The sequence below is a fragment of the Heterocephalus glaber genome, unplaced genomic scaffold (genome assembly GCF_053883595.1).
Source record: "Heterocephalus glaber isolate CG9 unplaced genomic scaffold, H.glaber_assembly_v1.0 deba00001733, whole genome shotgun sequence".
NCBI lineage: Eukaryota > Metazoa > Chordata > Mammalia > Rodentia > Bathyergidae > Heterocephalus > Heterocephalus glaber.
The window spans coordinates 9,725,073-9,746,461 of NW_028258444.1; the positions used below are offsets into that span (position 1 = coordinate 9,725,073).

A 21,389-nucleotide genomic window follows, 5' to 3' on the forward strand; every position below is an offset into this window, starting at 1 on the left:
ATATCATGCGTTGCTCAAACCAAGGATTTCCCAGAACCATGTTTTGTGGACTTGTCTTTCCTGAACATCATTATGTGTCCAAAAACGGAAAGAGATCTAACTCCTAAAATCTTACAATTTTGCTTAGTCTATAATATTTTTAAAATGTTAAAATCAAATTGAATTAATTCCTTGGTGAGTCTACAAGTTTGGTTTTTGATAACTACTTTAATTCATTAATATTACAATGTAGGTATCACTGTAGTTTTCATATACAAATGTTTTCTTGTTGTAAAATAATATGCACAAAGAAATACTAAGTGGATTGTTTATTTACAAAACGTATATGAAATATAAATTGAAAAACAATTTCTAAGAATATGAATAACAGTCTTCAAGCATGAATGATCTTATTCTGATTAACATAATTACATAAAATATCTCCACATAACAAAGTTGCTTCTGTGCCTGGTTAGTGGACTCCAGAAAGGTTGAAACAATGCTTGCACTCAGTAAGAAGGAGCCATGACTCTTCATAAATTGTGTTTTGAGTTCTCAAATATAAAATTTTATTTTTGGCTCAAATTGTATACAGTCTCTGACAGAATTTCTTTGTAATTAACAGAATTAATTTAATTGTTAATTTATATTGGATAGATTGCTATCAGCTCTGAAGTGACCTTCACCTGAGCTATTTATGTGAGAACATCTCCATGATTATTTTCTACTCCAGAGTTGGTATGCTTTACCAATAAACAAAGTTCCCTAAATATTCTTATTAAAATGTAATTTTAAGTGTCAAAGGAAAAATGCCTCAAATTATAGATGTAATGACACTAGGAAATATGTATAGTCATGGTTCACGTAGCGGTGGGGATCTATTCTGAGACATGCATTGTTAGATGACTTTATCATTGTGTGAACTCATAGTGTGCTTATCCAAATCCAGATGGAATAGCCTCTACACCTAGGATAGGTAATACCTTCATTCATTCTCTCTCTTTCTCTTTCCCTCTTTTTCTCTCCCCACATCCATCCATCTGTTCTTCTATGTATCTATCATCTATTTATCTTTATCATACCTATATCATTCAGTTACATTGCAGTCTCATGAGGCTATTGTTCCTATGGATGTAATGAACAAACACAAAACTGAATAAAGGACAATAGAAAATGATACAATCAAGAGATATGGTAAACACAAGATACATGAGGCTGCTGCTCTCATAACATAGCATAGTGTTTTACAGTAAACTGATTTACAAAAAATTAAAGAAGTATACTCTTAAATATTGATTAAAAATATAGGATACATTAACCAGTAACATATCATTATCAAGTATTATGCATTGTCTATAATTATATGTGTTTTGCTTTTATACAACTGACAGCATCACCACAAACATGTGAGTAATGCACTGTTCTTGGTATTACAATGGCTAAGTCATCATTAGGACTTAGAAATTATCAGCTCCATCATAGTCTCATGGGGTCATTCTTATATATGTGATCTATCAGTAACTAAACTGTCAGAAAGATGAGAAAGATGAATTGTGAGCTAATATATGTAAGTAAATTAAAATTGTTACTATGGGTTTTAGAACAAATTGTTGTTTTCCACTGTAACTTGACCATAATTTCCATTGCTTTGCTTGCAAAATAATTAAATAGGAGAAGGTAGAAATTTGGCAAGATCTTATATGCTAGTGAAAAACAGTATAACACACTAATATTGTTACTGTACTAATATATTTCCTCCAAGAAGGAGACGCTAGGAAAGAATTAGCCATATAAGAGATTTATTAATGGAAATTCCTGGAAGGGAATAGAGAGGAAGTAGGGTGCAGGCTAGGAGAGCCACCTGACTGAGATGCAGGTTTGATCCCAGAAGAAGGAGAGAGCGAAGGAGGGAAAAAAGATTGACTCAGATGCAGGGCAGTGCAGTTCAAGAGAATATGATCAGGCCACTGGGAAGTGCTTCAGTCAAAAGTGCCCGTGGGAGTGCAGTGCCTTTTAGAAAAGTCTTCCCCTGCCCCGTCATTGGTTGACAGCTTGTGCAAGTGTGGCCTGGGATAAACACAGGGGTGGGTTTCTGAATCCAGGGTCTGGGGCAGTGGATTCATTACACCCTTGTAGCTAGAGAAAGAGGCATATCCTCAGAGCTGACTTCTAATAGCTAAATTACTTATTATGTTATTTTGATGTTACATTTCTTCTTGAAGAACAAAGGCTATTCTAAAATGAATTAAGTTAGAACTGGATAGTTAAAGAAAGAAAATAAAGTTTTAGAATATATAATTAGTAGAATTTTCAGTATTTTCTTATATGGAATTTTTATTCGTAATCTAGATAAAAATATTTTTCTTTTATCAAACTCTGCCTTTAAAATGGAACATAAATTTGTATGTTTTGTGCAAAGCTTCAAAGTATTGTAAAACTTTTAAAATAATGCATTTAATGAAAGTAAAAATCCACTGACAGGTAATCCAGAGGGAACAATCTGGTTGGTGGAATAAAAATATGAAAAAATTAGGTTCTGCTCAAAGAAGGATTGCCTAAATGTTAATATCTTAAGGTAGCTATTACAAAGGCAGATATTAGAATATCTTTATTTAAAAGTTATTATGTTCTCTGCAATAGTGGCAGTTTGTCCTAACTTTGAAGTATGAATTGAAGTCCTAAGGTTGCATTTCTGGAAGACTTAAAACTCATTTTTTTTCAGGCTTGTTTGAACCTGTCTCATAATGGTTGAAACTATGGAAGTGGAATGTGGAAAACAACTTCCTTCCTTAAACTCTATGTAATTCATTTTTAAAAAAAAAAAACACCCTTTTTGAATGCCTCTTCAACAATCAGTATGACACTACTGAGTGAGGGCGTATAACACAGAATCTTTAAAAATTAATGAATAAATAGCTGCTATAGCCTTTGAGAAAAAAATGTAATTGTGCGGTGTACTGGGTCCTTTGATCCTGCTTTGGGTCTCACATTTATTTGTTATTTCAATGACTGTGTGATTGATCTAAAAAAAAAGAATATTTACTAAGAATTTTATTTATGTGCTGGGGACACTACCATCAGTAAAACAGATACAAATTTCTGACATCAAAATGTTACAGTCTAATAGGAGGACATCATTAATACGCTAAGCTGAAAAATTTCAGATGATATATGCATTAGGGAAAAAAATCTGGGAAGAGGAATATGATGTAGAATGTCAAGGCAACAAAATTCTATGTGTAGTGAGTATAAATGTGTGCATATGCATACACATACAAAAGCACAAATAATGCTAACCAAAATCATTTAAAAAGCTTTATTAAAAGTATAAAACCTAAAAGATTTGAAGAATAAGTTGTGTGATTATCTAAAGTCCCATAGGACATAGGATAGTGGCTTTTACTATAAGAAAGTCACCAGAGGGTTTACAAGTTATTGAGTGGCATCTGAGCAGTAATGTGACATAATATGTCTTAGGTCACTGATGTGTACATGTCTGGCTGACGTGAGAAAGAGACAAAGGAAAAGCAAGAATACAAACAGGAGTCAGAGGACTTCTGCAATAGTTCAGGAAAATGATGAATATGACTTTCTAAAATACTGTTGATGCTGAGAAAGAATGTTAAAATCAAAGGCTAGAATGTTTCCACTGAATAAAAGTCTTCCTATCAAGTGACTTGTATAAAATGTAATAATCAAAAATATTAGTTTATAATGTGAGTGCAATGATATTTTATTACTTGAATGATGTATGTCTTTTGATAGAATCCTCATTTGGGAAGATGGAAGCTTGGAAATCAACAACATAACAAGGAATGATGGAGGCATTTATACATGCTTTGCAGAAAATAATAGAGGGAAGGCTAATAGCACTGGTACACTTGTTATCACAGGTAAGAGATCATTTGATATTTTATTAATATCTTCTAAATTCTGATGATGCTTAATTTCTAGTGCACTAAAAGACAGGTGGGTCAGGGCTAAGCTTCTGTAAACAGTCCCAGTATGAGTAAGTTTCTCCTTCTGTTGGAGTTGTTCCTGAACTTTGGATGTGAAAATATCATATTTCTTTGCATAGAAAAATCAAAGTATGTTGCTTCTCATTCTTTAATGTATACTGCACAATATGATGCCTCGTATTTTGTTGAATTGTGCTTTACTCTTTCATTTAAAAATGTACAGATCCCACGCGGATAATCTTGGCCCCGATCAATGCCGATATCACTGTTGGAGAAAATGCCACCATGCAGTGTGCTGCGTCCTTTGATCCCGCCTTGGATCTCACATTTATTTGGTCTTTCAATGGCTATGTGATTGACTTCACCAAAGAGAATATTCACTACCAGAGGAATTTTATGGTATGTGTTCTGAGTTTCATCTTATTAACATACCAGTGATTCTTGTGTGCCTCCACTACAATTCTAGTATAATCATATTTCATATGCTTTTTTTCTTGAAACTGAAAAACAAACAAAAAATAAGCAAATAAGCTTTGACTAGTTCTTATAGTAGTGATAATACTTCTGAACTCCTCTAAAAGGGCTGGTCATGAAGATTTTGGTAGAGATATTAATTTATAAGTATCCATTATGTTTTAGGTAAATTTATAAATATTCATTGGGTACATTGGGTCCATTTTCCCTCTAAATGTAATTCTTTGTATATATTGATACATACTATATCTCACTATATATGTACTATATGTTCTAGTACTCTCACTTTTATTGTACGAGAGATAAAAGCATAATATTTATCCTGGATTATTATGATTGCTTTAAAGCATTTATTTTATTCTTTGAGGATAAGCAGTCAAAATGTATGTTGGAAGAGGAAGAATTAGTCTATGTGATTTGTAAAAGGATTAAATGTCTATATTTTAAGAATTAGAGTATACCTGCTATCAGTACCATAATTAAGCATAGTGATACAGTCAATGTACAGAAACAAATAAAATAGGAAAAGATTGGAACCAGTACAGAAGTAATGACTTGGATGAAAACATCCGAAAGTGGTAGACTGCTCAGTTACAGTGCTTTTAAAATGTACCTTGGTCTCTTGGCCCTCCTAGCCTCTTCTCTGGAAAGTGGCTATTTAAAAATTCAAAGATCTATTTGGAACACACTCTTAATTAAGACAAATTTTAACCTTGGAATCAGTTATTAATATAGATGCAAAAATTTGAATTGACTCTAAGATATTACAGATTTTTAAAACCATATAAAATCTGGATTAATATGTACATAGTATAACATCATCATGCTTTTAAATTATCCAGCTCAACTTTTAGTCAAGTTGAGTAAGACTTGAAGTGAATGGGGACATTTCTTCTTGCATTAATAGACAGATGCATAGGAACAGCTGTTGATGCTTTACAACTTGTATGCCTCTGTGTGTTTATTCGCTGTCAGTCTAGTTCTTTTTAATTTACATGGTCTAGTTATTACTGACAACCTACAGGAACCCTGCCAATTTGGCTTCTGAACCAAAACTACAATTTAAAAAAATCAGAGAATCAACACTGTACTATAGATTCATACTTTGCCATTATACCATGTAGCATTTTCCCTTATATGACTGAAACTATTTTGATGGGATTAATATAAACATGCCCAGCATTTGAAATTGGCACCAAGAGTTTTAACAATTTAATAGCTTCTCAAATTGTGAGTTCTTTTGGCAATAAAAGTAAATGCTACTTGGCTTTTATTCATTTAAAGGAAAAGAGTGAGCTAAACAGAGATCTTTTTTAAAAACAGACTTTTGAATTTGTTTAGTTCTGTGGTATTATAAATTGAATAATTCCACAAATGCACTCTCAAAATATGATATGTATAGCTTATAAAGTAGTTACTTAGTATCTGCAGTAAAGTCTATGTAAATAAATTTGGAGACATAAATCACTTTAATTACACTGAAAATTTAGAGCCTATGCGTGTTTTTTAAAACATAGATACACTATCCTAGTTGATGTAGATGACAATTGCAAAGTGGAAAAAGAAAAAGGGAGAATGGAAGGAAGGGAAAAGTACACTGCAAAGTGAGGAAGTAAAGAAATAATTGGAATGCTAATGAAGAAGTAGCCACCACCTGCCTGCCTTGCAAGTGCAAGGTCCTGAGTTCGATCCCCAGTACACCCCCCCAAAAAAAGTGAAATAAGTTTGACCCTAAAACTGAGAATGATGGCTGGGGATTTAGCTCAGTGGTTCCGCCTCCTGCCTCACAAGCACAAGTTCCCAAGTTCAATCTCCGGTACCAAAAAATAAAAAAGAGAATACTAGTAGTACTCACTTCCTTCACTGCTGGCTTTTACAGCTGACAGCTTCAGAGGTTCATGAAATTGCCTCTTAGGCACTCAGGCCCCATCTCAGAATTCATCAACTAATGTTTAGCTCCTTCTATCAAAACATGATCCACCTGTAACACAAAACTATCCATTGGCTAAAGATGCAACACAACTGAATATGAATATCAAATGCATATTTTAACACTTCATACATGGATAGGTGGGTTAAATTCTCCAAAGAAAAAAGTAGACAAGAGTGTTTGTTTTAGTTAATTATAAAATTTAATTTTGCTTTTGAACCCACAAAAGACCAATAAAGTTTTCCATATCATCTTCCTTGTTTTTTGAAGGCAAATTTCAAAGGTGGACTTCACTGCTAAATGGGCCACAGAAAATTTACATAAAAATATCAGAAATGTTTGACCCACTTTTGATAAGATAATCCTAACAGCTAGTAATTATTTCTAGGTTTGTCAATACATAGGAATGGGTCTTCCTAACTAAATCTTAGTGAAAGAAAACATAATAGAGATAGCATATGTTAAGACAAACTATAGAAGGCAGGAACACAGCTAACTGTATTTGTCCATTGTTCAAAATTGCATGAGCAAATATATAAGACAGACAGATAGGGTCTTAAAGAATGTTTTGATATTTTTAATTCTGGGAACATTTTAACAATTGAATAGGTCTTTTTTTGTTTGTTTTTAAAGAACAACTAAGTCACAAGCAGGCACAGTGAGCGGCCCTGTGTATAAGAGGAGGACAGATACCAATTCTAAAGAAATCAGAGATGCTCTGTGAATTTAAATTTAGACACAAGGGCTGGGGATTTAGCTCAGTGGCACTGCTCCTGCCTCCCAAGTGCAAGGTCCTGAGTTCTATCCCTAGTACCAGAAAAAAAAAAACAAGGCATAAATTCAGATGCAATTCTTTTGTAAGCTTTTAGTTATTAAACTGATGTCATTATCTTCATGATTTAATAATATTAATTCCTACAAATTAATATTACAAGCTATGACTAACAAAATTATAAGTATCAATTTTTACTTTTTTGTCTTGTGAATTTGTTTTCATTTTTCAATTTAGTTTCAAAACTACATTGTATTCTATCATCAATATGCTTTCGCCTTTGCTTGCTATTCTTAATTTTGACCACTAAATGGCAGCCTTGTATAGGCCTCAAATTTCACATCCTGTTGAAGACTTATTCTATGAAATTATACAAATGCATTCTCCCACTTATGATTAATTTGTGAGATTATGGATGATTTTTAAATGTCTTCATTTTACTTTTTTTAACTAAAGTCATATATAATTAGCAGGGAAAGAGTAACTATACATTTTTAAAGGTGTGTTTTTCTTTTAAGAATTTATGCTAAGCACAAAAAAGGTAAAAATAGAGTTGCCATTACATTTAATGGTCCTATTTTATATAAAACCCTTCTAGATTAAATTACTTTTTGTAATGTAACTTAATTTTACACTTAACATTGATGTATAAAAATTATGAGTATAAATATCTAGAGTTTGTCATGTTATTCTTTCATTTATTTAATTTTTATTTAATTTTTATGTTTATTTTATAATTTATTTAATTAATTAAATAATGTTCACTGAATATTATATTATTATATTCTCACAGCCATAAAAAGTTTGCTTGAACAAAGAGATGTTAAAATACACAGCAAAAATAAATTTTATGAGCTGGATACTTTGGTATAAGTTATTAAGGTCATCCATCAGCATTCCTTCATTATGACAGAAATATCTGAAAAAAATTAAAGGAAGAAAGGCTTATTAAAGCTAAAGGTTTCAGAAGCTTCAACTGATCGTCAGCTGGTTCCATAGCTTCTAGGCTGGTGGCAAGGCAGAAACATTACGGTGAAAGGGAGTGGCAGAGGAAATCTCGTGGTCACCTCGCAGTAGCTAGGGTACAGAGAGAGAGAGAGAGAGCGACAGAGAGAGACAGAGAGAAGGGTTTGGAAACAAAATATACCAGTCACCAAGGTCACACCACCACTACCTATTCTCACCTCCTAAAGTTCCATCACCTGCCAACAATACCATGACATTCTGACTTTGTGGATGGATTAGCCCACTGATGAAGTGACAGCCCTCATGATCTATCACCTCTGAGAGCCCCACTAATAACACTGGTGCACTGGGGACCCAGCCTCCAACACAGGAAACTTCTGGAGATAATTCTACATTCAAACATTAACTAGAAATCTGTCTGCATTCTTTTCATCTGTTAAAGTTATGTAGCAAATAATTATACATTTTCCAACTCCAATTACAAAATGACTTCTGTTTTACACTTTCCATTTTAGTAGCTACTTGCTACCTTTGAGTAAATACAAAAGACAGAGTCATTACAGTTATCAATTTAATTTATAGCTCATCTTTTCCTAGGAAGGATCTCAGACCATCTATCAAAAATATGTATTTGCAGGCTGAGGATTTAGCTCAGTGGTTCTGCCACTTGCCTTGCAAGTGTAAGGTCCTGAGTTCGATCCCTGGTACCAAAAAAAAAATGTTTTCCAATATATCATTTTATTTCTCTTTTATAGTGGTATCCTATCTGCAGAAATTATTTTTCAGAAGCCATCTAATTTTTGACTACTTTTGACATTTAACAGTATTATCTTTCTCAGAGCCACTCTTTTAGTTAACCTCGTGACTTTCTTGAATTTTCCAATTCTGGCGATTGCCACTATGTTTTATTTTTCTGACTCTCTTATTACAAAAAAAAAGTAAAAATTGGGCTGGGGATGTAGCTCAGTGGTGCTGTGCCTGCCTGGCAAGTGCAAGGTCCTGAGTTCAATCCTTGGTACCAGGAAAAAAAAGTTAAAATTGTAATTTCACAAGAAGTTATTGCATGTCTGTTATGAATTTGTAAATATCACATGAATTTTTAAGAGGCTCTGCTACAAACTGCCTGGGCTGAGGGCTCCACACATTCACTTTGTGTCCTGTGACTCCGAGCCAGAGATTAAACCTCTGAAAGCCTCATCTTTCCTCTCTGTAAAATATTATTAATCATTCACTTACATCATTTAGATTACTTCATTGGGTTTCTAAGGCTAGTTGCTTCACAGTGTTTTTGTGGGGATTAAATGAGAGCATACCTAGTGGTTGGCACAGGATCTAGTATATTACACCTAGTTATTATTAATACTTTTTTAATAGACCCATCATTCCCATTGAAAATTCCAGAAGTTTTTGCCAGATACTTTTTTTTTCTGGTAACAGATCTTATTTCTCATAATATAATTTTTTATACTGCTCACTTTCCTGGATACCTATGGGTGATTAAAAAATACAGTGAATGATGAAATTTTTTAAAACTGACTACTGTAAAAGACATATTGTCATTAGTCTCTTTCAAAATACTCCCCTCACTTCAAACACACTTACCCTATTGTTCTTCTATTTTCTGAAGCAGGTCTGCAAATCCTCTTTGACAAGTGTCTTTTGTTGCACTGCTCTGGCTGTCTTGTTGTGCTGAATCAACTCAAAATATTTATCTTTTGTGGTCATTTTTACTTTAGGGAAGAGCTAGAGTCTCATGAGGTCAGATCCAAGGAATAAAGTAGATAAGGACACACTATAATGTTTTCATGAGCCTGCATTTCCATTGAGTGGCTCTTGGGAGCATCATTCACTGTATTTTTTATCACATTTTATAAAGACACACATGAGGCAGGACTTCCAGAGCTGTTTCAGAAAGTGGCAACAACGGAGACTAAGTGTGTTCAAAGCAGGAGGGAGGATTGTTTTGAGGGGGGATTAATGGCAATGTGTCCTTTACTGCCGTAAGTTTTTAAAATGTGAACACTCACTATATGTGTTGATCATCTCTTGTGTTTTGAGGCCAAAATATTCTAGATATTTCACTTTTGACAGTAGTAGAGAAGTAATATGAGTGAACATTTATTGAATGCTTAGTACTTGGCAAACAGTTGATTCCTCAGTTGATCTTCAGAGCAATCCTCAATGGAGGACATATTGTGAATTTCTCCATGTCCTAGCTAGGGAAACTGAGGACTAAAAAGGCTAAGTAACCAACCCAGAAAAATCACCCACTTTGCTAGTGGCCAAGGAAAGATTTGAAGCCAGGTGGTCTGATTGCTGACTATCTGATCTGCATCATTTCCAGTTTTAATCTATAAATTAATATTCATATCTATGTCTATTTAAGAAATTTTCCAGTTGTGTGAAACACTATATAACAATACTGTTCATTTTATTCTACAGTCTTGTTTAATGAACCCTATCAATTCAGTTTATCCAAATTGCTTCAGCTTTTCTATGCTATTAGCAACCTTCAAATTACAGTATAAATCAAATACATACAGGTTCAAATGGTCTAACTATAGTTATGGTAACTCAATCATCTCCTTTAAATGAACTGGCATGAGTTTTTGAGGGCGGTATGTGAGTATGCATTTTTTCTGATTGTACACATAGAGCCATTGAAGCAAAGAGAAGACAGATTTTTTTCCCTTAGGATGTTTTCTTTTTTAAAAGAAAATATTGATTATACTACATGGTCACAAAAATGTGTTTAGATTTGAGAAATTTATTTTTTCATATCGGAGCATTTTGTGATTCTCAGCAGCAACTATGCTTGAGAGAGAGAGAAAGATGGAAAGGAAAGGAATAAAAAAAGAGAAGGAAAGAAGGAGGGAGGGAGGGAGGAAAGGAGGGAGGGAGGAATGGCTGGAGGAAGCGAGGCAGGCTACCACCTAAGAAGAAGCCATTTTTTTTTTTTACCTCATTGGCTCTCTGTTGGTTTCTTAATTGGTTCCCTCAATTGTGTACACACTGTTGGACAAGAAGAGAAGATTGTCCAGAATTATGGAGCAACAAGTTGGAGGAAATGAGGGTTTGACAAGCATCCTGAGAAAGGCAAGAATCAAATTACAGCTAAAGAAACCAGAATGGAAAGTGGGCAGGCAACGGAGATGGATGTAAGACCTAAAGCCCTGGTTCTGAACTTCTAGCAGTTTTGCTTCTATGGTGACATTGGCTATGTATGGAGATACTTTTGGTTGTCACAACTTCAGGGATGTTGTATGATTGGGCAGCTGTTTAACATAGGGGCTATTAAAATTCCTATAATGTGCAGGCCAGACCCCAACAACAGAGACTTATGCAGTCTGAATTGTTAATTATACTAATATTGAGAAATAGTATCAAGGAAGTTTTCAAGAAAAGGAGAGTCAGGAATAAAGGGATTAGCCTCTGAAGTTTTAAGCATGATATGTTAAAAATAGTTATGGTATTTTGAGTAGATGAAAGTGTTGGGGACATAAATTATAAGAAGCTGGAAAAAAGAAAGCATTTTTCAAATTAGTATGAATAGTAGAAAATAATATTGTATGTGCATTGTCAATTTAAGGCTTAAATTTTGATGAGCAGTAGGAAAGAGGAAGAAATGTGTAAAAACTCTATGGGCCATTGTTATAATTCTGTGACCCCCAAGAAACTCTTGAAGGCATTCTGCTCATGACTGAATCCAATCTCTGTTCTTCCTATCAGTAACTGATTGGGTTTCTAGATTGAGTTAGAGAATTTAATCCTACCTCATTCAGTAAAAATAACTTTCCTGTTCCTTTTCACTCCTTTTAATTACAGATGACTTCTGGACATTCTTTACTCTTTCCCAGCAATAAACACAAAAAGGGTAGCTGTGTTCCCCAGGTGCATCTCTAGTTGAGCTGGCTTCTTTAAGATCATCGAGTTTCAAATGTAGAGAGTATGTCATATGAAGTCACTGTCCAGCATAGCATCCTGAAGGGATGCGCTTAATAAGTGTTTGGTGATGACAGTGTTAAATAAAGAGAATTAGGCACATTCTGTTTTAGAGGTGTATTATTGGCTTTGAGAGATCTCCTCAAGTTGATTCAAAGTTGTGGACACAATTTAAATATCCTACTTTACATACCTAAGTATCTCTACAGAAAGTATTCTGGCATTTCATGGATACAGTATAAAGCTATTGAAGAGGGTAAAATAAACATGTAAACATTTTGTGTCTTGGGAATTTTGTACTTTTAAAAAATGGACTTTTGATGTTTTATTTTTATTACACTAGGAATATATGATTTTGTCACTAGTTGTCGTATTTATTTTTAATGAACTGATTTTTCAAGTTTGTTTTAAAGAACAGCACAATATCTAAGTAGCGGAACTTTTGCTGTGGTGTTGCTGCCCACATGTACATGACTTTGGGCAAACAGGCACGCTGAACTTCAGGTACCACATCTGTCACAGGAGGGGCTTTGGCCACCTCAGAAGTTTAGATGAACAATAACAACACAAAGGTTTTAATAGCATAATTGCTTTCTCAAAGAAAATGTAATTGAAACCCCAATATTTAAAAAGATGATGAGGTTTCTCTGCCTAAAGATCTAAAGAGGGAAGTGTGTGTGTGTGTGTGTGTGTGTGTGTGTGTGTGTGTGTGTGACTACATGGCCAAGAGCCCTACACACAGAGCCCCCACATTTCTTCTTGTTCCAATAACTCTCATTCTTTTTCTCTTACCAAGTGGCCCATGAAGATTCCCAGAACTTTGAGGCTGATGAGAAGCAACTTGAAAACCATATGAGTTAAATGTTATCCAAGTTTTCTTTCAAATCTGAAATGCAAGTTCCAAACCCAAGGCATTCATGCTTTTGTTCATTATTCAAATAATTTAACAGAGACCTCAAACAAAATGTTCTCATTTTTGACTTTTCATTTTAAAACAGGCACATTGATAAAAATTGGACTCTTTAGCCATTACTTTCACTCTTTCTTTTGTATAAAAGTAGCCAAGTGTAGGGATATTCAACATTTCATCTATTTCTATAAATACTGAATGACTTCTTAGTAATTATCTTGGACAGCTTCCCTTAATTATTTGAAGTTTTCTATGCCAAATGACACACTTTATAAATTTTTTCTATCTTGAAAAATGTTTTAGTTTCAAGTAATCTTAATATTAATGCATTACTTAAAATAACAGCAACTTGAATATCAGATAATATGAAGAATTTAGTGTTATATGTGAAATGGTTTTGCAATTTTGTCATAGAATGGCTTTTTTTGAGATTCAAGCTATTGTCTTAAAGTGTTGATAAGCAGTACTGATATGATATGTAGGGGACAGGGGAAGGGGACGTTACCAGAACCTCTGCAGTTAGTCCTGGTCTCCTGCGAGCCACGGCAGCACACGGCGAATCACAGGAAAGGTAGAAAAATGAGACTGAGAAGAAGCTGAGCTTTGGGTCTGATCAGTGCTGCTCTGGGCGGCAAAGACAAAAGCCCCCAGCTTACCGCACCTTTTATTCAGTACATTGGGAGAAACAAATGTAACAAATGACTTGCAGAGAGTTCAGTACATCGGGAGAAGCAAATGTAACAAATGACTTGCAGAGAGTTCAATAGTTCACATTGGGATAAACAAGGTGTAACAGAAGGCTTGCAGAGAGTTCAGTACATCTCCCGCAAACAAGATATTAACAGTCCAAGAACAACAAGGAACTGAGCAGATGTTTGTTCTCCCAGGATGTTTCTTGTCCTGGAGAATCACAGCATCACTGGATCACTGAAGTCTCAGTTCTGACCGGAGGCCAAACTGGAGTTATTCTGTAGCTGGGCTGTAGGCAAGAGAACTAGGCTAACCAAATTATTTTTCCCTAGAATTATGTAGCATTGCTCCCGACAATGATATCAGCATTTTATTTTTCAAAGCTTCAGCATGAGATAGAAGATAGTAGAAAGAAGGAATGATGGAGCTAGCTACACAATTAAGATAACACAAATCTAGATGGTTGATATTGGGTATCAATGGTACTATTCTTTCTACTTTTCTATGTTTGAAAATTTAAAGAAACAATTTAATAAAATAATATACACCACTTATAAGCACAATTTTTAATTATCAAACAATGAACTTATTTATCTGATCTATAAAATACTATCTTGGTAATCACATGATCTGGTGAAAGCAGAGAAGTATAAAACTTATGGAGCCATCCACAGGTAGCTTAACTTAAAACATCAAATACTTTATATTTTAAGTGAGAATATTAATACTAAATCCTTGGGTATCATAAAAATTAAATGAAAAAATGTATGTGAAAGAGCTGGCACATTGCTAACCATTTAAACATCATAAATTAGGTACAGTAGGAGTTCAGTAGTAGTGACAGCAGTGGCAGTCACAATAGTAGTAGTGGCAACAGCAATTGTAATAGTATGATTAAGAGCAACAATGGTAGAACCAGTGGTAGTGGTATAGTTATAGTAGAAAGATATCTTTAGCTACAGTTAAAAATAGTACATCTTTCATAGGGCTATTGCTAAGAATAAGTATATTGGTACATGTAAAGTATGTATAACAGCCTTTGACACATAGTTAATCCTTATTAAATATTTGCTATTAGTAGAGTTAGTGGTGGTGATGTTAGCATTTGTAGCATATAATACACTTGCTGTTGTTATTCTAATGTGCCAAAAGAAAAGATGAAATTATTCTTTCATGGGTAAAGTATTCATTAGATATATTCAATAATTTTGTTTATGTTTATAAAATATGCCCCTCAAAATATATTTTTCCCTTCAGCCTTCTGTATCTAAAGTTCAGAGCCTTAACTCTGAACTTTAGTGGAACAAAACAGATGTTTTTAAATGTATAATCTTTATGAGATCTAACTTTTATCTAGACATTGTAATTACCATATAGATATGTCTTTGTTTATTATGATTAACTGTGTTCATTTTAATAATCAGATTCATTTGTATTGCATTAATTATTTTATAGTTAGTGTGTGGGGGGAGTGGAGTAGGCATTTATATATTGGAAGTCTTTAGATTCAAACTTTGGAAATTTCTAAGTGGTCAACCACATATACACTTTGGAATATCCCTGAGCTTTGCTATCACAATTTCCAGGATGTGATTCAACTCTCCTCATATGAAGGGAAGCATTTTGTAATTTAGCCAAGCTGTGGTTTTCAGTGAAAATATAGAGAGCATTCGTATCTAATTTGTGGCTAGAATATGCTGAGGCCCGTGATCTTTACTTGCTTTGTAAGCATTCTGTCAGCCATGGAGAACCTCAACATCTTCTGAGGTATGGAAAGCACTAGCAGCTTTTATAAACCATTAGGAAAGCTATTATATATGCACAACTATACTGGAAATAACACAGTGTACTTTTTCTTTGCTTTCCTTCTGAGAAGTTTCAGCACTATACCTTTACCAAATATAGATCAAATGAGAATAAATGTTAAAATCGCTCATTATTGTTCTATATAAATTAACCTCTCATTACCTACCTAAGGCTTAATATTTAAAATGGCTGACTTTTAAATGAGTTTAGCATTAAACTTTTAGAATAGCTTAATTAAATGTTGTAAGAATTTAATGTGAAGTGTACAAAAGTATGAATTTGATGTAATGTTTTAAACCATACAATATTTTGTGTTTTCTATTACATGTGACAATATAAAGATCACATCATTTCTATGAGAATAAAATAAGTAAATTAAAAACAGCACTATATTTCAAACTAAGAATTTCTGAACAGAATAACTGTTTTATTAAGGAAAAATAGTAGATGTATAACATATAAACATTTTAAAAGAACAATAATATCATAAAGTGTCTATCTTTATATTATTTTTGCCCTCAATTTTCTTATTGTGAAATTGGATAGGAAAAATTTTAAATTTTGAAGTATTTTATGTTTTATTCTTTTAATCCCTTGAGAGATAGTAGGATTTTACCAATAGGATTCTTATTTTTCTTTCTTTTTCTCTTTCATTCATTCTTTCTTTTTTTGGTCCTGGGGATGCCACTCAGGGCCTAGCATAAACTTCTGCTGTTCAGCTGCATTGCACCTCAGCACCAGGATTCTCTCTGATAACTGCACCAACCAGAGAACTGACCTGATTTAAAGAAAGAATATAATTTTCTCTTTATATAAACATTTTGTTAAATATAACTATATTCTTACACCACAATAGTTTGAAAATATTTTACTTAGTACATTTCTATTAATGAATATTTACTGTTAAATGCATTTCTGTTAAGGATATCAAAGCACATTAGTCTATCTTTACAAATACATAGCATTTATTTTATTTTACTATAATTATTTTATATTATTTTGTTGATTTCTCACTGGATAGTTAGATGTATGTGACAAGAAAGACCTTATAGTCACTTCCCCATATATAGAATCTTACTCTGTGCTTACCTAATTTATTTTTTAAAAAGCATAATTATGAATGATAATATTTTACCTCCCTTATTAGATGAATTATATTTAGTATGGTATGAGAAGTTAGGCCAAATACAATGTAGCAGAGTCCCCCGAACTCCACTTATTTCTGATACCAATTGCAAAGCTCAGGAGTTGCCTCTACTGGAAGGGACTCACTGAGCTCACTAAAGCTGTTATAACTGATTACAGTTTCTTACGGGAAAAAGATGCAGGCTTATATCTGCTGAGGGAAGAAGTGGACAGGGCTTTTGAAGAAGTACCAAACCCAGAGCTTTGGTTGTCTTCTCCCTGTGGAGCCAAGGTGCGTTACTCTATTGTCTTTGATGTGTGGCAGTATATGCAAAGTATTACCAGCGAATACTCAGTTAACTGGGGAAGCTTAACTGAGCCTCACTGTCCACAGTTTTTACTAGGGCTTCATCATTCAGGAGCAACTGAAAGATTGACTGTCCACATGATACTACATTTCGAGGTTCACCGATAACACATTACCTAAAGCCCTTATTTGAACTGAAAACGTTCATGTTTCTACCATGGTCAGCCCCTTCTCTAAGACTCTACAAGAATATCTAACTTCCACTAAATAACATTGATACACTACCTGGTATGACCCAAACTCTACTCTAAAATTATATAAGTGTGGTGAGCCTTTATTCTTTATCACACTGTTAGACTAATGAGCATGATCCAAGATCCCCAGAAAAAGAAAGATGTTACAGACTACCTTTTGGGAGATGAGGGCAAAGACCAGGTCTTTTTGCACAAGACCAAATTCTTCCTACAGAAATGGATTGAAAAACTTTAAGTTTACTTGTATGTTGACAATGTTCTTTTTTTCTATAAATTCTTTTATAAAAACTTATACATTGTCTCACAAAATTAGTATATAAATAATTTGAAATATATTATTCATAGATGATCAAGGATATAGAAAATGATAGTGTTCTTAATTCAGCTATTTATCTTACAGCATCATTATTTGACCTGAATAAAATCATATAATATTATTAAAAGAATGTCTACTTAATGAAAACATTTTATATAATAAGTATTTACTAATTCATTTATTTGATATTTATTTGCTGAATTATTCTTATATGGGAGATATGATTATATGTAACACATGTAAAACCTAGCCTTTTCTCTAAAGAATTAGTCTAGCAGAAGAAATAAACAGCCACGTAATTATAGTAGGAAGGAAGAATTACAGTAAAAACATTCAAAGGGCAGCACCTATTCTATCTAGGCTTTGGATTCAAGAGAATGAAGTGGACCCTAAAATGTCAGTTGTACTTAGTGTGTGATGGAAGGATGGGATGAGCAAGGCCAGGTGGTACAAAAGGTATCTGTGAAGCCAGAGCACACAGGAAGTCTGAGCTGCTCACAGTTGGGGGGATGTGGCAGGTGAGTGCAGGGAAACACGAGGAGGTAGCAAAAGTGAACGTTTCATCCTGATGCCAAGAAGCTCCTCATTGTGTGTTTAGGAAGTGCTGTTACTGACGTGGGCTATATGTATTACCCAATCCAATTCTTATTGCAGCTGAAAAAGAGATGTCCGTACATAGTTTGGACAAAGGCAGAGGCACTTAGTAGTGAAAAAGAATGAATAAATTTGAGAATTTATGAAGGAATTATAAGGAATTTGAAGAAGAGCAGAAGAGTGTCCCTCACTCTTCTGGAAAACCAGAAGTGACTAGAAAAGTTGAACATTTCAGGAAGGAATGCCAAATGGTAGGTATTATGAGATTAAGCAAGATGAGTTGAAGAGGTAAGGTCCAGGTTAGAACTGATTAAAGACAAAGAGGTGAAGAAATAAAAAAACTAAAAACAGAAAGTAAGGTTTCGAAGAATATCTTTGGAGTCCAGGCAATTATCAAAGAATTAAACACCTCAACATAAGGCAAAAATAGTTCTGTTTCCAAGAAAAAAAAAAGAGAGACAGGTAAGAAATAAGAAATAGAATAGGAGTGAATGTCAGCAAAATGTTCAGGCAGTGGGGAAGGTGAAGGTCATTAAAAGTATCTAGTAAGAATGTAACCAATAAAACTGATAAGAACAGAAATATGCCATGGACAATATTTTTTAATGTGAACTTACCCTACATCATGGGATTCAACTAGTTCTACTACTTCCCTTCTTCAGTAAACAATTTTACCAGGAAATACTTTGTGTTAGTAGATTTTATATAAAGCAGAAAAAAGAGCTAAATTTCTGGTCTGATAATTTTTTGTATGACCACAAAATAAATATATAAAAAATAAACCAAGAGAACAGAAGACAAAACCTGCCCTCTCTGGGAATTCATAGGAATCTTGGGAACTGTTTTGATGCTTAGCTGTTCTAGTCTTCGCAGGGCAGGAAGATCTCAATAGACACTAAATTACCCAACTTCTAGGTATGTATTTACTAAGACCAGCTTATATCAAAGAACAGGATATGTGGCTAAAAAATTCTTTATATGGAGATATTAATATTGTTTCAATTAATTAAACCAAGTGCCCAGGTTTGCAAATCTTAATGCTAAGACCAGCAGAGAACATGCATTATGAAAGGCTATTAGTAGAATCCTTGGTGAACCAGAACATACACTCCATATATAGTCATTAAAATTTCACATTTTAAACACTTGTAGGTCTGACAATTCATACAAGCAAGATTTTTTTCATGTACGTATTAACCTGATTCATGAATCAACCTTTAGTATATCTAAATATCTGTGATTGAAGGAGTAAGTCAGTATTTTTGAGTTTGCCACATCTTTCTTCTAAGAAAACACTTTGGAGATCATGACAAATGACTCTGGCATGTTCTCACTACCATACAAACTGAGTGAACTGAATTAAATTACTTAGGTATTCTAAATCTCTTTTATCGTTAACAAAGTGGACATAGTAAGATGTATGTCAGAGATCTGTTGTCAGAAGGGAGTTTAATGAGATTATATATGCATAGCCTAGACCTGGTGAAGAACAGGCGTTCAATAAACATTACCCATTTTTAGAAATTAGATTGAATTTGTGCCTTATATCAGAAGCTAAATTCCCTCAAGCTTCCTACAAAAATGTGTATGGAACACTTACAAACACTTGGGATAAGCGTTGAACAAGACAAAAATCCGCATCCTCATGTAATTTGTGTTTTGTTGACAAAGTACATGTGACTAGAATTGTCCATTTTGACAATTTCTGTGAACTTTTAGTGTCATTGTAAAATGAACTGTGGCACATCACAAAATTAGTAATTGAGATAGCTTTGCAAAAACCAAATTAGCAATTCTTCTCAGCCATATAGCACGTATTTACCCACATAAACATTTAGCACTAAGATTATTAGACCTTAACATTTTTCTTTAAACCATGTCAAAAAAATAGTATTATCCCTTGGTTTCCTATCACTACAGCCTTCTGATCATGGGAATAATAGAAAGTTAAACATAGTAAAACTGAAAAGGGCCTTACATAATTAATTCACATCATTTCATTTTTCAGCTGAGAAGCTATAGCCTCAACAGTAAATTAAACAAGGACTTCGAGTTAGCATATTTGAAACAGATGCTTTTAAACTGTATCCATTCAAAGAGGGAAAACAGTGTACATTTTATATCCTAAATGCCCATCTAATGGCTGAAAAAATGTATAATTGGGATGATTGCTGTCTTTGCCAACAGTTGGATGCCAATGGGGAACTACTCATCCGGAACGCGCAGCTGAGACACGCAGGGAGATACACATGCACCGCTCAGACCATTGTGGACAATTCTTCTGCTTCTGCTGACCTTGTTGTGCGAGGTAAGAGTTCATTTTAAAATTACAAAACCAAAGATATTTGGCTTGCGTAAATACGTGTAATCTTCCAGTAACTCTATATCTTCAAATTCTTATATATTTAGAAGCTCAACCATGTGCCTCAGAACATATTTTAGGCTTCTTACCCATTCCTGAGAATGATTAATGCCAGACAAGTAGTAAACAACACTGGTTTTGTTTTGTTTCACTAATTGCAGATATTCCTGAAAGTTTTACCACACACCTCCTACTAAGTGTTTGTGCTTTTAAACTTAGTAATCACTATCACAAATTGTCATTTCCTAATCCTTTTTTCTAGTGTGTTGAGTATAATACAGTCCCTTTTCATTTTCTATGGAAAAAATATACTGATGTTGTTTACTATAACCTCAAGTGCGATACGTTTATCACTTTGATCTTAGAATAAAAAGCTGATACATGTATCATGTTTCAATATGTTACTTGTTTTCTAACCAGTGCTCTCTTCCAAGAGATAATGAAATAGAAAATGGAATTGACACACAAGGGGAATCCTTTGCTGCTGGCCTCTCTTGTGTAGTAGCGATGCTGGCTTGGAACATGACACACCTTCTTAATAATCATTATGTGACCCTAAACTCACTGCCTGTGGAATGAAGTCCATCCTGTGTAGCTCAGGATACAAGATGTTCCATGTAATGATCTCAGCCTGTTTCCTTTCAGGTCTCATCATGTCTTGTAACTGACTCCAAACATCCAATTAATTCACAAAATACCCCAGTATTTGTACATCCGTTCCTTGATTGATTCACAGCATTGTTTTCACGTACTTTTCACAACAATTGTGGCCCAAATATCATCCCTCCTTCAAGGCTTGGCTCAAGTATCATGAAATTCAGGAAACCTCCTTTGATGTTCCACATAGGAGCTCTTATCTCCTGAACTTTAATAGCATTTACTACTTTCTCTAGTGGGTTTGATGGCAATCTATACATGAGTGCCTCCTTTACTGAATTATAAAATTTGCATGTGCATGTACGTTTTAGAGAATTGGACATTCCTTTGCCTATTTTTACAACTC

At 34.0% G+C, this 21,389-nt stretch overlaps 1 protein-coding gene across 9 annotated transcripts in view; it reads left to right on the forward strand.

Moving 5' to 3' along the window:
• Positions 1-21,389, forward strand: part of Cntn1 (contactin 1) — a 446,523-nt gene that overhangs the window by 321,047 nt on the left and 104,087 nt on the right. For all 9 annotated transcript variants that reach the window (XM_004874004.4, XM_087199964.1, XM_087199970.1 and 6 more), the window contains 3 exons: positions 3,745-3,872; positions 4,162-4,337; positions 20,212-20,332. In XM_004874004.4, the coding sequence (XP_004874061.1) occupies positions 3,745-3,872; positions 4,162-4,337; positions 20,212-20,332 (425 nt within the window). The remainder of the gene's footprint in view (positions 1-3,744; positions 3,873-4,161; positions 4,338-20,211; positions 20,333-21,389) is intronic.